Source organism: Salmo trutta, chromosome 19 (genome assembly GCF_901001165.1).
Source record: "Salmo trutta chromosome 19, fSalTru1.1, whole genome shotgun sequence".
Taxonomy (NCBI): Eukaryota; Metazoa; Chordata; class Actinopteri; order Salmoniformes; family Salmonidae; genus Salmo; species Salmo trutta.
This window is the reverse complement of record NC_042975.1, coordinates 37,153,984-37,171,533: the sequence shown is the minus strand read 5'-3', so window position 1 is coordinate 37,171,533 and position 17,550 is coordinate 37,153,984. Positions and strand designations below refer to the sequence as shown.

The 17,550-nt window shown below is 43.8% G+C and overlaps 1 protein-coding gene across 3 annotated transcripts in view; it reads right to left on the bottom strand.

Annotated features, from left to right (window-relative positions):
- LOC115154522 (connector enhancer of kinase suppressor of ras 2) overlaps nt 1-17,550 on the bottom strand; it is a 66,990-nt gene that overhangs the window by 9,518 nt on the left and 39,922 nt on the right. For 2 of the 3 annotated variants that reach the window (XM_029700812.1, XM_029700813.1), the window contains exons 9-12: nt 8,086-8,232; nt 2,165-2,298; nt 1,855-2,069; nt 134-220 (exon numbers count right to left, since the gene is read on the bottom strand). In XM_029700812.1, the coding sequence (XP_029556672.1) occupies nt 134-220; nt 1,855-2,069; nt 2,165-2,298; nt 8,086-8,232 (583 nt within the window). The remainder of the gene's footprint in view (nt 1-133; nt 221-1,854; nt 2,070-2,164; nt 2,299-8,085; nt 8,233-17,550) is intronic. The other variant, XM_029700814.1, reaches the window with a different exon arrangement.

Below are 17,550 nucleotides of genomic sequence, written 5' to 3'. Positions count from 1 at the left end.
ACAGTGGGGACTGTGATTGGTCCTCATTAGGAGTCTGTACTTTGCAGAAGCAGTGAAACAAAAGCTACTTCCTTCTCCTATTCAAGGCATTTAAGGGGGGTACTGAGGAGACTACCTGAACTTAAGGACCCACCTCTGCTACCTCTCTTGTACATATTTGGCTCCTTTGTCTCTGCCATCCAGTTGTAATCCGTTGGCATGGAAACTGGCCTGAGGTCACCTGGAAAGAAGTCCAAGTAGCATGTCAGCTGAGGTGTGAGTGGAGGGAGAGTTAGGAGCTGAGGGAAGAGTGGAGGGAGAGTTAGGAGCTGAGGGAAGAGTGGAGGGAGAGTTAGGAGCTGAGGGAAGAGTGGAGGGAGAGTTAGGAGCTGAGGGAAGAGTGGAGGGAGAGTTAGGAGCTGAGGGAAGAGTGGAGGGAGAGTTAGGAGCTGAGGTGTGAGTGGAGGGAGAGTTAGGAGCTGAGGGAAGAGTGGAGGGAGAGTTAGGAGCTAAGGGAAGAGTGGAGGGAGAGTTAGGAGCTGAGGTGTGAGTGGAGGGAGAGTTAGAAGCTGAGGGAAGAGCGGAGAGAGAGTTAGGAGCTGAGGGAAGAGCGGAGGGAGAGCTAGGAGCTGAGGGAAGAGTGGAGGGAGAGTTAGGAGCTGAGGTGTGAGTGGAGGGAGAGTCAGGAGCTGAAGTGTGAGTGGAGGGAGAGTTAGGAGCTGAGGGACGAGTGGAGGGAGAGTTAGGATCTGAGGGAAGAGCGGAGGGAGAGCTAGGAGCTGAGGGAAGAGTGGAGGGAGAGTTAGGAGCTGAGGGAAGAGCGGAGGGAGAGCTAGGAGCTGAGGGAAGAGTGGGGGCTGTCTCACTGAGAGGGTGAGAGATGGTGAGAGAGGAGTGGCTGTGTGTGGGTGGATGTCTGCCTGACAGTGTTTAAAGTGCAGGCAGGAAAGTAAGGGGTATAAGAGGAGTAGGTTATAGCATGGGAATCCAGTTGAAAAGAAGTGAGCTTTAGAGTGAAGGGAAACGGTAGACCTGCTGCACGTGTGTGAATGTGTGAGCATGAGAGAGACTGTGATGGGCCTTATCATGACACATGGTGCCTCCACAGACTGGGATGAGCAGATCGTACCCTGCTTGGAGCCATTATGGGCTTGGAAGGAATCCACTGTCACTTCCCTGGCAGACTGTTAACATGAAAAACACTCCGTCTGGCAGAGCCAAAGGGATTTATCTCTGCACCACTACACACTGTACAATACACGGAAAACTGAGCCTCAACAGAGCCTCAACAGCCATTTCTGTCTGATGGACGGATAGAATACTGTACATTGTCAAGGGCTGGCAAAGACCTCCTTTCCTTGTCCCAGTGTTTACAGACAGTGTGTCACTCACTAAATATTCCAGAGTTGTCCCGTGGAGTAATGTGAATGAGCTCATCATGTAAAGTGCAGACAGAGGTGGCATGTAGAATAGTCAGGCTGATCTTAGGTGATGTCATCCTGACGCTGGCCATCCTACTGCTGCAGTGCTGCTGCTGATGAAGGGGCAATGACAGGGGATGTCTGACTGTGGGCGTGGGGGGTGGTGCTGGGCTGTGAGAGGGAGGGGTTTCTGTGAAACATGAATACGCTGGGGTGCATAATAATAATCTCTACTCTGCATAGCAATTGCCATGGGGCTTCACTGTACGTTCTCCACGTGCCATTTACAGCTGGAAACACTGTAGGAGAATGAGCTTAAATGAGGGCAGGAGAGGAGAGCTACCCACCTCGCCTGATAATTCCACTCTTCAATGCTCCTTTAACATTACACTACTGCCCAGAGAGAAGAGGGTGGTTGGTTGGTAGTGCTACCAATCTGGGCTGGGTGACTCACCATGGGTGGGTGTCCTGTCCCTCCGCCTGACCCCCGTGGAGCGACCCCTAGTCTCGTACTCCTGCCCCAGGGCCAGACAATCCTCCTCCACCAACGTGAAGTACTTGCCCCCATCGTGGTCCAGGTAGAAGCTGGGAGACTCCGAGCCCTTCATACCCATCTTCTCCATGCTGTACTTGCTGATGTCATCGCAGGACATGATGCCTATCTCGTCTCTGTGATTAACAGGTAGGGTATGGAGAAGATCAGGCAGGCGCAACAGGACTAAACAGTACAGTAAACAGTAGCTGTATGGGTTTGGTAGGCTCACCTGTGTCCATAGAGGCCAGAGACTGGGGACAGGATGAAGACGTCATGGCCACTGTCCAGCGTAGAGGACATCCCCATGGTCCCCATGCTGTTGGGCGGGGTGTTGGACTCACTGTTGGGACTGGTGGGGATGGGCTGTAGGGACAAGGGTGGACTCATGTAGACAGCAAGACCGAGCAGGATAGCAGGATGCAGAAGTATTAAACAATTTCCTAAATGCAATCATTTCTAATTCATAACATTTTATGACATGATCCTATAGAATAGAGTTCTCCATGTTTGAGTTACTAGAGGATTAGGGTGCAATGTTGTGAGCTTGTGTGCTAGTCAGACAGTTCTCATAGCCCTCTACACATGTACCCATTCACAGGTTGTAAATGGCAGATTTGGGCACTGATAAACATCTAGATTGGAACACAGTGGATGTACAGTAACATGCTATTCATGACTTCAGAGCATTGGCTTTGCGCTTCACAGTGCTGTGTGGGTTTTGACTGACAGTCATTATAAACCTGTGCACCTCGCAGCGGTGCAAAGCGACTTACCCCTCCTGCTAATTGGGCAACCTTTGCAAATGTTTTGTTGTCTGAGTGAGGGAAATGCTGTACATTAAGAGGACTCTACGTATTTAGAAAGATGAGACGATGAGGATTAGAATAAATATCGCTTTGATGTCACAAGCAAGCCAAACACCTGCCAGTCCAAATGTGCCCTTCACATTTCCATAATATAAAACTCATGTCATATTCAATGTCAATGTTTATGATCATCATGTTTGATGTACAGTTACCAGATGACATGACGTCATACCCTGACCAGAATGAGCCTGTTGGTCTATTGTGTCGTCACACGCACCTGAATGCTCTCATGACTCCTTAACTATGTGAACAAAAATTACCATCGGTTTCTCTGAATTGCATTGTGAAAGCCTAACACGGTAATATCGTATTTTATAATTTAGCTAGTCATGTTGGCAATAGAACAAGCTTTCAAATGATGCCTACCTGACCTACATTGCGATTTATAATGGAATGTTTTTGGATTAGGTAAACAACAGTAATTGTGTGATGGTGGGGATGCAGGGCTGTGTTCCAACCCAAAAAAACTACAAGTGTGCTTGCTCTAGTTCCTCAGTGGCACAGCTAGGAGAGATCAAAAAGCATCTTATAGGTGAAGACTTCTTTGAATTTTTTTGTTTTATGTTGCACCTACCCCACATTTTCCAGGAATATTCTTATCATGTTACTCAATGCATCCAGAGTATTTTCAGATTTCTTTATCAACAAATGTGGCAAAAAGTTCAGTAAATGAGAGGTTTTTGGCAACTAATAGAGGGGATAACGACAGGACCCCTAACAAGAAGGGATTCTGGAATCACGACTATATACAGTTGAAGTCGGAAGTTTACATACACCTTAGCCAAATATATTTAAACTCAGTTTTTCACAATTCTTGACATTTACTCCTAGTAAAAATTCCCTGTATTAGGTCAGTTAGGATCACCACTTTATTTTAAGAATGTGAAGTCAGAATAATAGTAGAGAGAATGATTTATTTCAGCTTTTATTTCTTTCATCACATTCCCAGTGGGTCAGAAGTTTACATACACTCAATTAGTATTTGGTAGCATTGCCTTTAAATTGTTTAACATGGGTCAAACGTTTTGGGTAGCCTTCCACAAGCTTCCCACAATAAGTTGGGCGAATTTTGGCCCATTCCTCCTGACAGAGCTGGTGTAACTGAGTCAGGTTTGTAGGCCTCCTTGCTCGCATACACTTTTTCAGTTCTGCCCACAAATATTCTATAGGATTAAGGTCAGGGCTTTGTGATGGCTGCTCCAATGCCTTGACTTTGTTGTCCTTAAGCCATTTTGCCACAATTTTGGAAGTATGCTTGGGGTCATTGTCCATTTGGAAGACCCATTTGCGACCAAGCTTTAACTTCCTGACTGATGTCTTGAGATGTTTCTTCAATATATCCACATAATTTTCCTCCCTCGTGATGCCATCTATTTTGTGAAGTGCACCAGTCCCTCCTGCAGCAAAGCACCACCACAACACGATGCTGCCACCCCCGTGCTTCACGGTTGGAATGGTGTTCTTTGGCTTGCAAGCCTCCCCCTTTTTCCTCCAAACATAACGATGGTCATTATGGCCAAACAGTTCTGTTTTTGTTTCATCAGACCAGAGGACATTTCTTCAAGTTGTGTCAAGTGTGGTGAGGATGAGCCCTCTCTCCCCAGGAGATACACTAGGAAGTCTAACCTACTGTGATGACTCAACCCCGTGCCCAATAACATCTGATTGGTAAAGGTCCTGTGAAAATCACATTACAACGTAAAGCAAAAAACTAAATGTTCATATATTTTCCTTTTACTCTTTTGAGTCCACTTCTACGATAAATTATCATTGCTCTGTCATTTTCCTTGAACTCCTATCAATGAAATCAGAGCCATTTTTCTTCCTGATAAGTATGTATGACCACGGAGGCTTCGGAACATCTAGAGCTCACTCCTTCTCCTGGACTTGTGTAATTAATAATAAATACCACTCAAAATAGAAATCCATTTTATGTACTTCTTCATTATTAATACATCACTACAAGAAACGTTAAAATGATGGTGTAAATGTGTTGGCTCAGTGCTGTCAAAAGAAAATACCCCAACTGTTAGATTTTTCATGTCTCAGACCAAAACAGGGGAAAAAAACAAAAAATAAGGAAATATGAAGCAGTGGCTTATGAATAGGTTAGGAAACAAAACAAGATCTTCTGGTCTTCTGTAGCTCAGTTGGTAGAGCATGGCACCAGGATAGTGGGTTTGATTCCCGGGACCAGCCATATGTAAAATGTATGCACGCAATATTGTTAATCGCTTTGGAAAAAATCGTCTGCTAAATGGCATTTACAGTGCATTCGGTAAGTATTCAGACCCCTTAAATTTTTCCACATTTTGTTATGTTACAGCCTTATTCCAAAATGGATTTTAATTCATTTTTTCCTTCATCAATCTACACAAAATACCACATGATGACAAAGCGAAAACAGGTTTACATTTTTTTGCAAATATATTACAAATAAAAAACAGAAACACCTTATTTACATAAGTATTTAGACCCTTTGCTCTGAGACTCGAAAATTGAGCTCAGATGCATCCTGTTCCCATTGATCATCCTTGAGATGTTTCTTCAACTTGATTGGAGTCCACGTGTTGTAAATTCAATTGATTGGATATCATTTGGAAAGGCTCACACCTGTCTATAAAAGGTCCCACAGGTGACAGTGCATGTCAGAGCAAAAACCAAGCCATAAGGTCGAAGGAATTGTCCATAGAGCTCCGAGACAGGATTGTGTCAAGGAACAGATCTGCGGAAGAGTAGAAAAAAATGTCTGCAGCATTTAAGGCCCCAAAGAACACAGTGGCCTCCATCATTCTTAAATGGAAGAAGTTTGGAGTCTTCCTAGAGCTGGCCACCCGGCCAAACTGAACAATTAGAGGAGAAGGGCCTTGGTCAGGGAGGTGACCAATAACCTGATGGTCACTCTGACAGAGCTCCTGAGTTCCTCTGTGGAGATGGGAGAACCTTCCAGAAGGACAACCATCTCTGCAGCATACCACCAATCAGGCTTTTATGGTAGAGTTGCCAGACGGAAGCCACTCCTCAGTAAAAGGCACATGACAGCCCTGCTTGGAGTTTGCCAAAAGGCACCTAAAGGACTCAGACCATGAGAAACAAGATTCCCTATGCCAAGTGTCATGTCTGGAGGAAGATTCCCTATGCCAAGTGTCATGTCTGGAGGAAACCTGGCACGATCCCTACGGTGAAGAATAGTGGTGGCAACGTCATGCTGTGGGGATGTTTTTCCGTGGTAGGAAATGGGAGATTAGTCAGGATCGAGGGAAAGATGAATGGAGCAAAGTACAGAGATATCCTTGAAGGCTCGAGGCTGTAATCGCTGCCAAAGGTGCTTCAACAAAGTACTGAGTAAAGGGTCTGAATACTTATGTAAATATGTTCTTTCAAATTTGTATTTTTAATGTGCAAAATGTTATATTACGGGGTATTGTGTGTAGATTGATGATAATTTTAGAATAAGGCTGTAATGTAAGAAAATGTGGAAAAGGTCAAGGAGTACTTGAATACTTGAATACTTTCCAACTGCACTGTATTATTATTAAAAGACAACCCTGCACAAAATAATGATTACAGCTGGTAGTGCTCCCACTATGAGCAGCCACATTAACCTCAGCATTAACCTCTGTCCTTGGTTCTGTCTGTGTCCTATCAGTCTATCCAGTGCAGCTGACTGAGAGTACTACTGTATGACACTGGATGAACAGATGGCTAGGTTCACTCTTCATTGACTCTTATCCACAATGGGAAACACTGAGTGCTTGATGGTGGTTCATTGAAGATTCATTTCAAATTCATCTCACATTGTCTTTGTCCTCTACTACCTGGATTTTCCATAGGCTTCTCTGTCATCATCTATTTGGTAACGAGTTAATTTAAAAATAGAACAGTATACCTTTTCTCTAAGCCGTGTTGAGCTCCGGTGGTCTGACTCTTTTTGACTGACACATCCATCATAAACAGTCCTGGGAGACAAAGTCACTCTAACAGTGTTCGTACCATATATCAACTGCTCCTACAGTCATCCGGCATGCTGTCATTTAACTCTGAGGTGCTTCATTAACCAAACACTGGGTGAATTCTACTGTTCCTGACTGATTGGTAACCTTTGTGTGTATTTGTTTGTTTAACCTGTAAGACTGCCAACAATAACCTCCCTGGAAGGCAATCCAATACTCCATTTTTTTTATATTTTATTCAGCCACAATAATGAAGCATAGCTCAAGCAGAACCCTTTTCATTTCAGACTGAAAAACATGCCACTGTGCCAAATAATCAATCCATCATTATTTCCCTGACATGACTGCAGTACATATGCACACCCTCATCACAGTCCCATACAGGAGCAACCATTCTGGCTCCACATATTGAGATATGATGATGATGTGCTGATTATCTGAACGCATTAACTGATTTCACTGCAGATGCCAAAGACATGTAACCACAGAAACGGTCCTGGGCATCATCAAGGCAACCCATGCAGCATGAAAATGAGTAAGCCTAGTGCAGACCTAAAAATAGCTCTCACGCAGTACAGGGCTCCCGAAGAAAAACCATCCAGGCAGTTATGAAGTAAACCCCCAACCCCCAACCCCCAACCCCCTCTACCGTCATCCTCCCCAGCTAGCGTTCTGTCTTTGTTCCTCCTCCTCAGGCAGCCCCTGTTTCCCCCAGCCAGTCCCCATACTGTACTGTCTGTACTACATCCACACTGAGCAGCACAATGGATTCACTATCTCCTTCACTGACGCGCCACCAATGATGTATATAAACCCTGGATTGCTGATGCTTTGTATTGGCCGATTTGAAGCCACCGGTCTGCCATATTGGCTTTCGACAGAAGAAGCAGTCCTCCATAGGAATGAATGGAATTCTACAGAATTTCAATTAAATGTTTAAAGTACAAAATTACATGTACCAAAATTGAGGTGCGGGGTCTTCAAAATAGCACCCCCCTGTCAGTCATCTAGTGTATATATAAATCATTACACTCCACACAATCCATTAGAACTCAATTAAAGAGTGACCAGATATGAGTTATAAGTTAAGTGCTTACTCACAGATAATTACCCTTTAATTCATCATGTATCGTAATGTAATTTATTAACATTGCGGCACTCATAAGGAACTTCTAGGCCAGTTGGTCATCATCAATAATGAGCGCTTTGTTCCTTATCGCTAAAATGAAACAGCAACCAGATGAATTGGTGAAATAATTGCTATTCATATCTACCAGAAGGAATCCTCAACAGATATTCAAACAAAACCAATCACATCATAATATAATTACCTGGAGTGCAAGGGGTTTCCATCGTACATTCTTGAGCAGTGCAGGGGCAGATGTGAGAGTGTTCTGAGGTCTCTTCTTCAGGGTGAGGATGACTCCATTGGGGTCTTCTCTGAGGGCATTCACCAGGTTCTTCAGCTGCCAGCCCACCTGCACAGATACACCACAGAGGAGAGAGACAATTCAACACTCTCAGTGAGGCTGAAGAAATACTCAACCAATCATGACAATAGAGCTAGTAAATTACAGTAGCTACTGTGGTTCTGAACATCTCTTCAACCAATTATTCCTAAGAGGAACACCGGAGATAATGACGGTGAAAACAACTGCAAAACCATTCCAATACACTACAGCCCATTCCCACAAATTACAGTGCTTGGATAAGAATGGCCTTTTGCACAAAAACAGTTAACTAAACAGCATGTGCTAGAAAGTGTTGCAGACAATGTAGACAAAATGTTGTTCCTTTTATTTATTTTCTTGACTGAACATAACCATTTTCAAAATTCTGTCCCATCTGTTGTACAATGTTAAACAACGTTTAACAGAAGTTAAACAAACTGATAGTGTTGCACCTCGTGCCGACCTATAATGTATCGCAAGGCATCAGCGCCAAGCCCTACTGGGCTCTGACCCGCAACAGACAGTGTGCAGCTGTGCTACAGTGAGCTTGGATCTACTGATGGCGGTGTGCTCCCAGGCAGGCTTCAGTAGAGGCAGGGGAGCAGAAAAAGCAGGTCACGTCCCCCTCCCTCCCTCTCCCTTCCTCCCTCTCTCTCTACGCCACGCTGAGCACCTCTCTCTACCTCTGTGCTCTGTAGAGTGCCAATGTTAATAATGCAACTTATCTGTAAACAGGTTACATTATTCAACTCAGGGACTGGCATGGCAACATAGTCAAACTATAAAAACACACACACACACACATCACTGTTTGGCTGAGACACTGTCTCTGTGTTCACAACAGCTTCTATGCCGACTGGCAATGGCCCATTTCACTCCCACAAAGACTACAAACATCGCCTGTCTTAAAAAGACACAGACAGACACAATTACTGTACATACAGTACAATACACACACACACTCTATACACAGTACCAGTCAAAAGACTGGACACACCTACTCATTCTTAATTTTTTTTCTACATTGTAGAATAATAGTGAAGACATCAGCACTATGAAATAACACATATGGAATCATGTAGTAACCAAAAAAGTGTTAAACAAATCAAAATATATTTTAGGTTTTAGATTCTTTGGGTAGCCACCCTTTGCCTTGAAGACAGCTTTGCACACTCTTGCAATTCTCTCAACCAGCTTCACGAGGTAGTCACCTGGAATGCATTTCAATTAGCAGGTGTGCCTTGTTAAAAGTTAATTTCTGGAATTTCTTTCCTTAAAGCAAGCTATACAGTTATCCGCCAAGTTCTTGAGTCATCTAAACTCAGAATTAGTATTATAAATCTTTACTTACCTTTGCTGATCTTCATCGGAATGCACTGCCAGGACTCCCACTTCCACAAGAAATGTTTGTTATGTTCGATAAACTCCATATTTATGTCCAAAATACCTCCGTTTTGTTCGCGCGTTCAGATCACTAATCCAAAGGCATAATGGGTGAGCGCAAAACCAGAGACGAAAAGTGAAATAGTTCCATTACCGTTCGTAGAAACATGTCAAACGATGTTTACAATCAATCCTTAGGGTCTTTTTAACATAAATCTTTGATAATATTCCAACCGGACAATAGCGTATTCATTACAGAGGAAAAAGAAAGAGCGGCGTGCCTGTGTACTTGCGCAGTAAACAACTCGTTGGTCCCAGGCTTGAGTCAGCTCCTATTCTCTGCCCAGTAACAGTAGAAGCAAAAATCAAGGTTCTAAAGACTTTTGACATCTAGGGAAGCCTTAGGAAGTGCAAAATGACCCCACAGACACTGTAGTTTGAATAGGGATTAGATAGAAAAACTACAAGCCACTTCCTGGTTGGATTTTTTCTCAGGTTTTTGCCTGCCATATGAGTTCTGTTATACTCACAGACATCATTCAAAGAGTTTTAGAAACTTCAGAGTGTTTTCTATAATATGCATATCCTACCTTCTGGGCCCGAGTAGCAGGCAGTTTAATTTGTGCACGTTATTCATCTGAATTTCTGAATACTGCCCCCTGTCACCAAGAAGTTAAGACATGAAGGTCAGTCAATCTGGAACGTTTCAAGAACTTTGAAAGTTTCTTCAGGTGCAGTCGCAAAAACCATCAAGGGCTATGATGAAGATGGCTCTCATGAGGACCGCCACAGGAAAGGAAGACCCAGAGTTACCTTTGCTGAAGAGGATAAGTTCATTAGAGTTACAAGCCTCAGAAATTGCAGCCCAAATAAATGCTTCACAGAATTCAAGTAACAGACAAATCTCATCATCAGCTGTTCAGAAGAGACTGCATGAATCAGGCCTTCATGGTTGAATTGCTGCAAAGAAACCACTATTAAAGGACACCAATAAGAAGAGACTTGCTTGGGTCAAGAAACACGAGCAATGGACATTAGACGGGTGGAAATCTGTACTTTGGTCTGATGAGTCCAAATTTTAGATTTTTGGTTCCAACCGCCGTGTCATTGTGAGACACAGAGTACGTGAACGGATAATCTCTTCATGTGTAGTTCCCACCGTGAAGCATGGAGGAGGAGGTGTGACGCAACTGGTGACACTCAGTGATTTATTTAGAATTCAAGCACACTTAACCAGCATGGCTACCACAGCATTCTGCAGATATGCGCCATCCCATCTGTTTTGCGCTTAGTGGGACTATCATTTGTTTTTCAACAGGACAATGACCCAACACACCTCCAGGCTGTGTAAGGGCTATTTCACCAAGAAGGAGAGTGATGGAGTGCTGCATCAAATGACCTGGCCTCCAATCACCCAACCTCAACCCAATTGACATGGTTTGGGATGAGTTGGACCGCAAAGTTTTTTTAAATTTAAAAAAAAATATATATATTTCACCAGGTAGGCCAGTTGAGAACAAGTTCTCATTTACAACAGCAACCTGGCCAACATAAAGCAAAGCAGTTCGACACAAACAACAACACAGAGTTACACATGGAATAAACAAACATACAGTCAATAACACAATAGAAAACTCTATATACAGTGTGTGCAAATGAAGTTAGATAAGGGAGGTAAGGCAATAAATAGGCCATAGCGGCAAAATAATTACAATTTAGCAATTAAACACTGGAGAGATGAATGTGCAAGTAGAGATACTGGGGTGCAAAGTAGCAAAACAATAAATAACAGTATGGGGAGGAGGTAGCTGGATGGGTTATTTACAGTTGGGCTATGTACAGGTGCAATGATCTGTGAGCTGCTCTGACAGCTGGTGCTTAAAGTTAGAGAGGGAGATATGAGTCTTCAGCTTCAGTGATTTTTGCAATTCGTTCCAGTCATTGGCAGCAGAGAACTGGAAGGAAAGGCGGCCAAAGGTGGAATTAGCTTTGGGGGTGACCAGTGAAATATACCTGCTGGAGCGCCTGCTACGGGTGGGTGCTGCTATGGTGACCAGTGAGCTGAGATAAGGCGGGGCTTTACCTAGCAAAGACTTATAGACAACCTGGAGCCAGTGGGTTTGGCGACAAATATGAAGCGAGGGCCAGCCAATGAGAGCATACAGGCCGCAGTGGTGGGTAGTATACGGGGCTTTGGTGACAAAACGGATGGCACTGTGATAGACTACATCCAATTTGCTGAGTAGAGTGTTGGAGGCTATTTTGTAAATGACATCGCCATAGTCAAGGATCAGTAAGATAGTCACTTTTACGAGGGTATGTTTGGCAGCATGGGTGAAGGATGCTTTGTTGCAAAATAGGAAGCCGATTCTAGATTTAATTTTGGATTGGAGATGCTTAATGTGAGTATGGAAGGAGAGTTTACAATCTAACCAGACACCTAGGTATTTGTAGTTGTCCACATATTGTAAGTCAGAACCGTCCAGAGTAGCGATGCTGGATGGGCGGGCAGGTGCGGGCAGCAATCGGTTGAAGAGCATGCATTTAGTTTTACTTGCATTTAAGAGCAGTTGGAGGCCAAGGAAGGAGAGTTATATGGCATTAAAGCTCATCTGCAGGTTAGTTAACACAGTGTCCAAAGAAAGCCCAGAAGTATACAGAATGGTGTCGTCTGCGTAGAGGTGGATCAGAGAATCACCAGCAGCAAGAGCAACATCATTGATGTATACAGAGAAAAGAGTCGGCCAGAGAATTGAACCCTGTGGCACACCCATAGAGATTGCCAGAGGTCCGGACAACAGACCCTCCGATTTGACACACTGAACTCTGTCTGAGAAGTAGTTGGTGAACCAGGGGAGGCAGTCATTTGAGAAACCAAGGCTGTTGAGTCTGCCGATAAGAATGTGGTGATTGACAGAGTCGAAAGCCTTGGCCAGGTCGGTGAATACAGCTGCACAGTATTGTCTCTTATCGATGGAGATTATGATATCGTTTAGGACCTTGAGCGTGGCTGAGGTTCACCCATGACCAGCTCAGAAACCAGATTGCATAGTGGAGAAGATACGGTGGGATTCGAAATGGTCGGTGATCTGTTTGTTAACTTGGCTTTCGAAGACCTTAGAAAGGCAGGGTAGAATAGATATAGGTATGTAACAGTTTGGGTCTAGAGTGTCTCCCCCTTTGAAGAGAGGGATGACCGCGGCAGCTTTCCAATCTTTGGGGATCTCAGACGATACGAAAGAGAGGTTGAACAGGCTAGTAATAGGGGTTGCAACAATTGCAATTTTAGAAAAAGAGGGTCCAGATTGTCTAGCCCAGCTGATTTGTATGGCTCCAGATTTTTCAGCTCATTCAGTACATCTGTTATCTGGATTTGGTTGAAGGAAAAATGGGGGAGGCTTGGGCAAGTTGCTGTGGGGGGTGCAGGGCTGTTGACCGGGGTAGGGGTAGCCAGGTGGAAAGCATGGCCAGCCGTAGAAAAATGCTTATTGAAATTCTCAATTATCATGGATTTATCGGTGGTGACAGTGTTTCCTAGCCTCAGTGCAGTGGGCAGCTGGGAGGAGGTGCTCTTATTCTCCATGGACTTTACAGTGTCCCAGAATGTTTTGGAGTTTGTGCTACAGGATGCAAATTTCTGTTTGAAAAAGCTAGCGTTTGCTTTCCTAACTGCCTGTGTATATTGGTTCCTAACTTCCCTGAAAAGTTGCATATCGCGGGGAGTATTCGATGCTAATGCAGTATGCCACAGGAAGTTTTTGTGTTGGTCAAAGGCAGTCAGGTCTGGAGTGAACCAAGGGCTATATCTGTTCCTGGTTCTACATTTTTTGAATGGGGCATGCTTCTTTAAGATGGTGAGGAAAACACTTTTAAAGAATAACCAGGCATCCTCTACTGATGGAATGAGGTCAATATCCTTCCAGGATACCTGAGCCAGGTCGATTAGAAAGGCCTGCTCGCCGAAGTGTTTTAGGGAGCGTTTGACAATGATGAGGGGTGGTTGTTTGACCGCGGACCCATTACGGACGCAGGCAATGAGGCAGTGATCGCTGAGATCCTGGTTGAAGACAGCAGAGGTGTATTTGGAGGGCAGGTTGGTTAGGATGATATCTATGAGGGTGCCCGTGTTTACGGATTTGGGGTTGTACCTGGTAGGTTCATTGATAATTTGTGTGAGATTGAGGGCATCTAGTTTAGATTGTAGGACAGCCGGGGTGTTAAGTATGTCCCAGTTTAGGTCACATTAACAGTACGAGCTCTGACGATAGATGGGGGCAATCAATTCACATATGGTGTCCGTGGCACAGCTGGGGGCAGAAGGTGGTCTATAGCAAGCAGCAATGGTGAGAGACTTGTTTCTGGAAAGGTGGATTTTTAAAAGTAGAAGCTCAAATTGTTTGGGCACAGACCTGGATGGTATGACAGAACTCTGCAGGCTATCTGCAGTAGATTGCAACTCCACCCCCTTTGGCAGTTCTATCTTGTCGGAAAATGTTATAGTTAGGGATGGAAATGTCAGGGGTTTTGGTGGCCTTCCTAAGCCAGGATTTAGACACAGCAAGTACATCCAGGTTGGCAGAGTGTGCTAAAGCAGTAAATAAAACAAACTTAGGGAGGAAGCTTCTAATGTTAACATGCATGAAACCAAGGCTTTTACGGTTACAGAAGTCAACAAATGAGATTGCCTGGGGAATGGGAGCGGAGCTAGGCACTGCAGGGCCTGGATTAACATATACATCACCAGAGGAACAGAGGAGGAGTATGTTAAGGGTATGGCAAAAGGCTATAAGAACTGGTCGTATAGTGCATTCGGAACAAAGAGTAAAAGGAGCTGGTTTCTGGGCATGGAAGAATAGATTCAAGGCATAATGTACAGACAAGGGTATAGTAGGATGTGAATATAGTGAAGGTAAACCTAGGCATTGAGTGACGATGAGAGAGGTATTGTCTCTAGAGACAGCATTTAAACCAGGTGAGGTCACCGCATATGTGGGAGGTGGAACAAAAGGGTTAGCTAAGGCATATTGAGCAGGGCTGGAGGCTCTACAATGAAATAAGACAATAATCACTAACCAAAACAACAATGGACAAGGCATATTGACATAGGGAGAGGCATGCGTAGCCGAGTGATCATGGGGTCTAGTGAGTAGCTAAGCGTGCTGGAGACACAGCGATTCAGACAGCTAGCAGGCCTGGGCTAGCAGGCTAGCAGAAGGGCCTTAGAGGGACGTCGGAATGGAAGAAGTCAGTTGTAGCCCCTCGGGCGGTTACGTTGGCAGACCAGTCGTGAAGGATCGGCAGGGCTCCATATCGGCAGTAAAAGGGGTCCAGGCCAATTGGCAAAATAGGTATTGTAGCCCAAGGAGTGATGGACCTCTTCAGCTATGAGATGGGCCTAGCATAAGCTAGCTCCAGGCAAATTGGTGCTTGCTTCGGGACAGATACGTTAGCCAGGAGTAGCCACTCGGATAGCAGCTAGAAAGCTGCGATGATCCAGTTGAAAAGGTTTAGAGCTTGCAGTAGGAATCCGGAGATGTGGGGAAAAGAGTCCGGTATGCTCTGGGATGAATCACGCTGTGCAGACAGGCAGGAGTTGTCCAGGCTAAAGGTTAGCTGATGAGCTAGCAGTGGCTAGCTGACTACTAGCTAGTAGCTAGTTAGCTGGCTAGCCACAGTTGGGGCTTCCAGTTCTAAATTAAAGAAAATAGCAGATCCATACTAGCAGATCCATACCACATTGGGTGAGGCTGGTTGCAGGAGAGAATGTTGGAGTTGAGGTTAAAAAATATTTAGAAAATATATACTAAATATATGCAAAGAAAAAAGATATATACACGGGACATGACAAGACGAAGACCAGACGAAGAGGAAGATGCCTGACTGCTACGCCATCTTGGAATGTTGTAAAACATACAAATGTTGTAAAAGCAGCCAACAAGTGCTCAGCATATGTTAGAATTCCTTCAAGACTGTTGGAAAAGCTTTCCAGGTGAAGCTGGTTGAGAGAATGTCAAGAGTGTGTAAAGCTGTCATCAAGGCAAAGGGTGGCAACTTTGAAGAATCTCAAATATAAAACACTTTTTTGTTTACATGATTCCATGTGTGTTATTTCATAGTTGAGGTCTTACTATTATTCTATAATGTAGAAAATTGTAAAAATAAAGAAAAACCTTTGAATAAGTACAGTTGAAGTCAGAAGTCTACATTCACCTTAGCCAAAATACATTTCAACTCAGTTTTTCACAATTCCTGACATTTAATCCTAGCACAAATTCCCTGTTTTAGGTCAGTTAGGATCACCACTTTATTTTAAGAATGTGACATGTCAGAATAATAGTTGAGAGAATTATTTATTTCAGCTTTTATTTCTTTCATCACATTCCCAGTGGGTTAGAAGTTTACATACACTCAATTAGTATTTGGTAGCGTTTCCTTTAAATTGTTTAACTTGGGTCATACGTTTCAGGTAGCCTTCCACATGCTTCCCACAATAAGTTGGGTGAATTTTGGCCCATTCCACCTGACAGAGCTGGTGTAACTGAGTCAGGTTTGTAGGCCTCCTTGCTCGCACACACTTTTTCAGTTCTGCCCACAAATTGTCTATAGGATTGAGGTCAGGGCTTTTCCTATACTTTGACTTTGTTGTCCTTAAGCCATTTTGCCACAACTTTGGAAGTATGCTTGAGGTCATTGTCCATTTGGAAGACCCATTTGCAACCAAGCTTTAACTTCCTGACTGATGTCTTGAGATGTTTCTTCAATATATCCACATAATTTTCCTCCCTCATGATGCCATCTATTTTGTGAAGTCCACCAGTCCCTCCTAGAGCAAAGCACCCCCACAACATGATGCTGCCATCCCCGTGCTTCATGGTTGGAATGGTGTTCTTCGGCTTGCAAGCCTCCCCATGTGCAGTTGCAAACAATGTCTGGCTTTTTTTGGCTGTTTTTGAGCAGTGGCTTCTTCCTTGCTGAGCGGCCTTTCAGGTTAAGTCGATATAGGACTCGTTTCACTGTGGATATAGATACTGTTGTACCTGTTTCCTCCAGCATCTTCACAAGGTCCTTTGCTGTTGTTCTGGGATTGATTTGCACTTTTCGCACCAAAGTACATTCATCTCTAGGTGACAGAACACGTCTTCTTCCTGAGCAGTGTGACGGCTGCGTGGTCCCATGGTGTTTATACTTGCGTACTATTGTTTCTACAGATGAACGTGATACTTTCAGGCCTTTGGAAATTTCTCCAAATGATGAACCAGACTTGTGGAGGTCTACAATTTTTTTTCTGAGGTCTTGGCTAATTTCTTTTGATAATCCCATGATGTCAAGCAAAGAGGCACTGAGTTTGAAAGTAGGCCTTGAAATACATCCACAGGTATATCTCCAATTGACTCAAATTATGTCAATTAGCCTATCAGAAGCTTCTAAAGCCATGATATCATTTTCTGGAATTTTCCAAGCTGTTTAAAGGCACAGTCAACTTAGTGTATGTAAACTTCTGACCCACTGGAATTGTGATACTCTGAATTATGAGTGAAATAATCTGTCTGTAAACAATTGTTGGAAAAATGACTTGTGTCATGCACAAAGTAGATGTCCTAACCGACTTGCCAAAACCATAGTTTGTTAACAAGAAATTTGTGGAGTGGTTGAAAAACGAGTTTGAATGACTCCAACCTAAGTGTATGTAAACTTCCGACTTCAAATGTAGGTGTCCAAACTTTTCACTGGTACTGTACATGCAGATGCATCTAGAAGAAAAAAAATACAGGCGGTGACACACATGCATATTCACTGCCTGCAGTGGCAGATCACACCCCAGCTAGCACATTTGGTTCCTTAGAAGTTATGGGAACGTATGTTTTTTGTTTCATATTGGTTGTGGTGAACGAAGCCATGTGTTTTTCAGACCGGATAATACTGAAAGTTTTTTAAATGTTCTGAGAACAGAAGTGATAATTT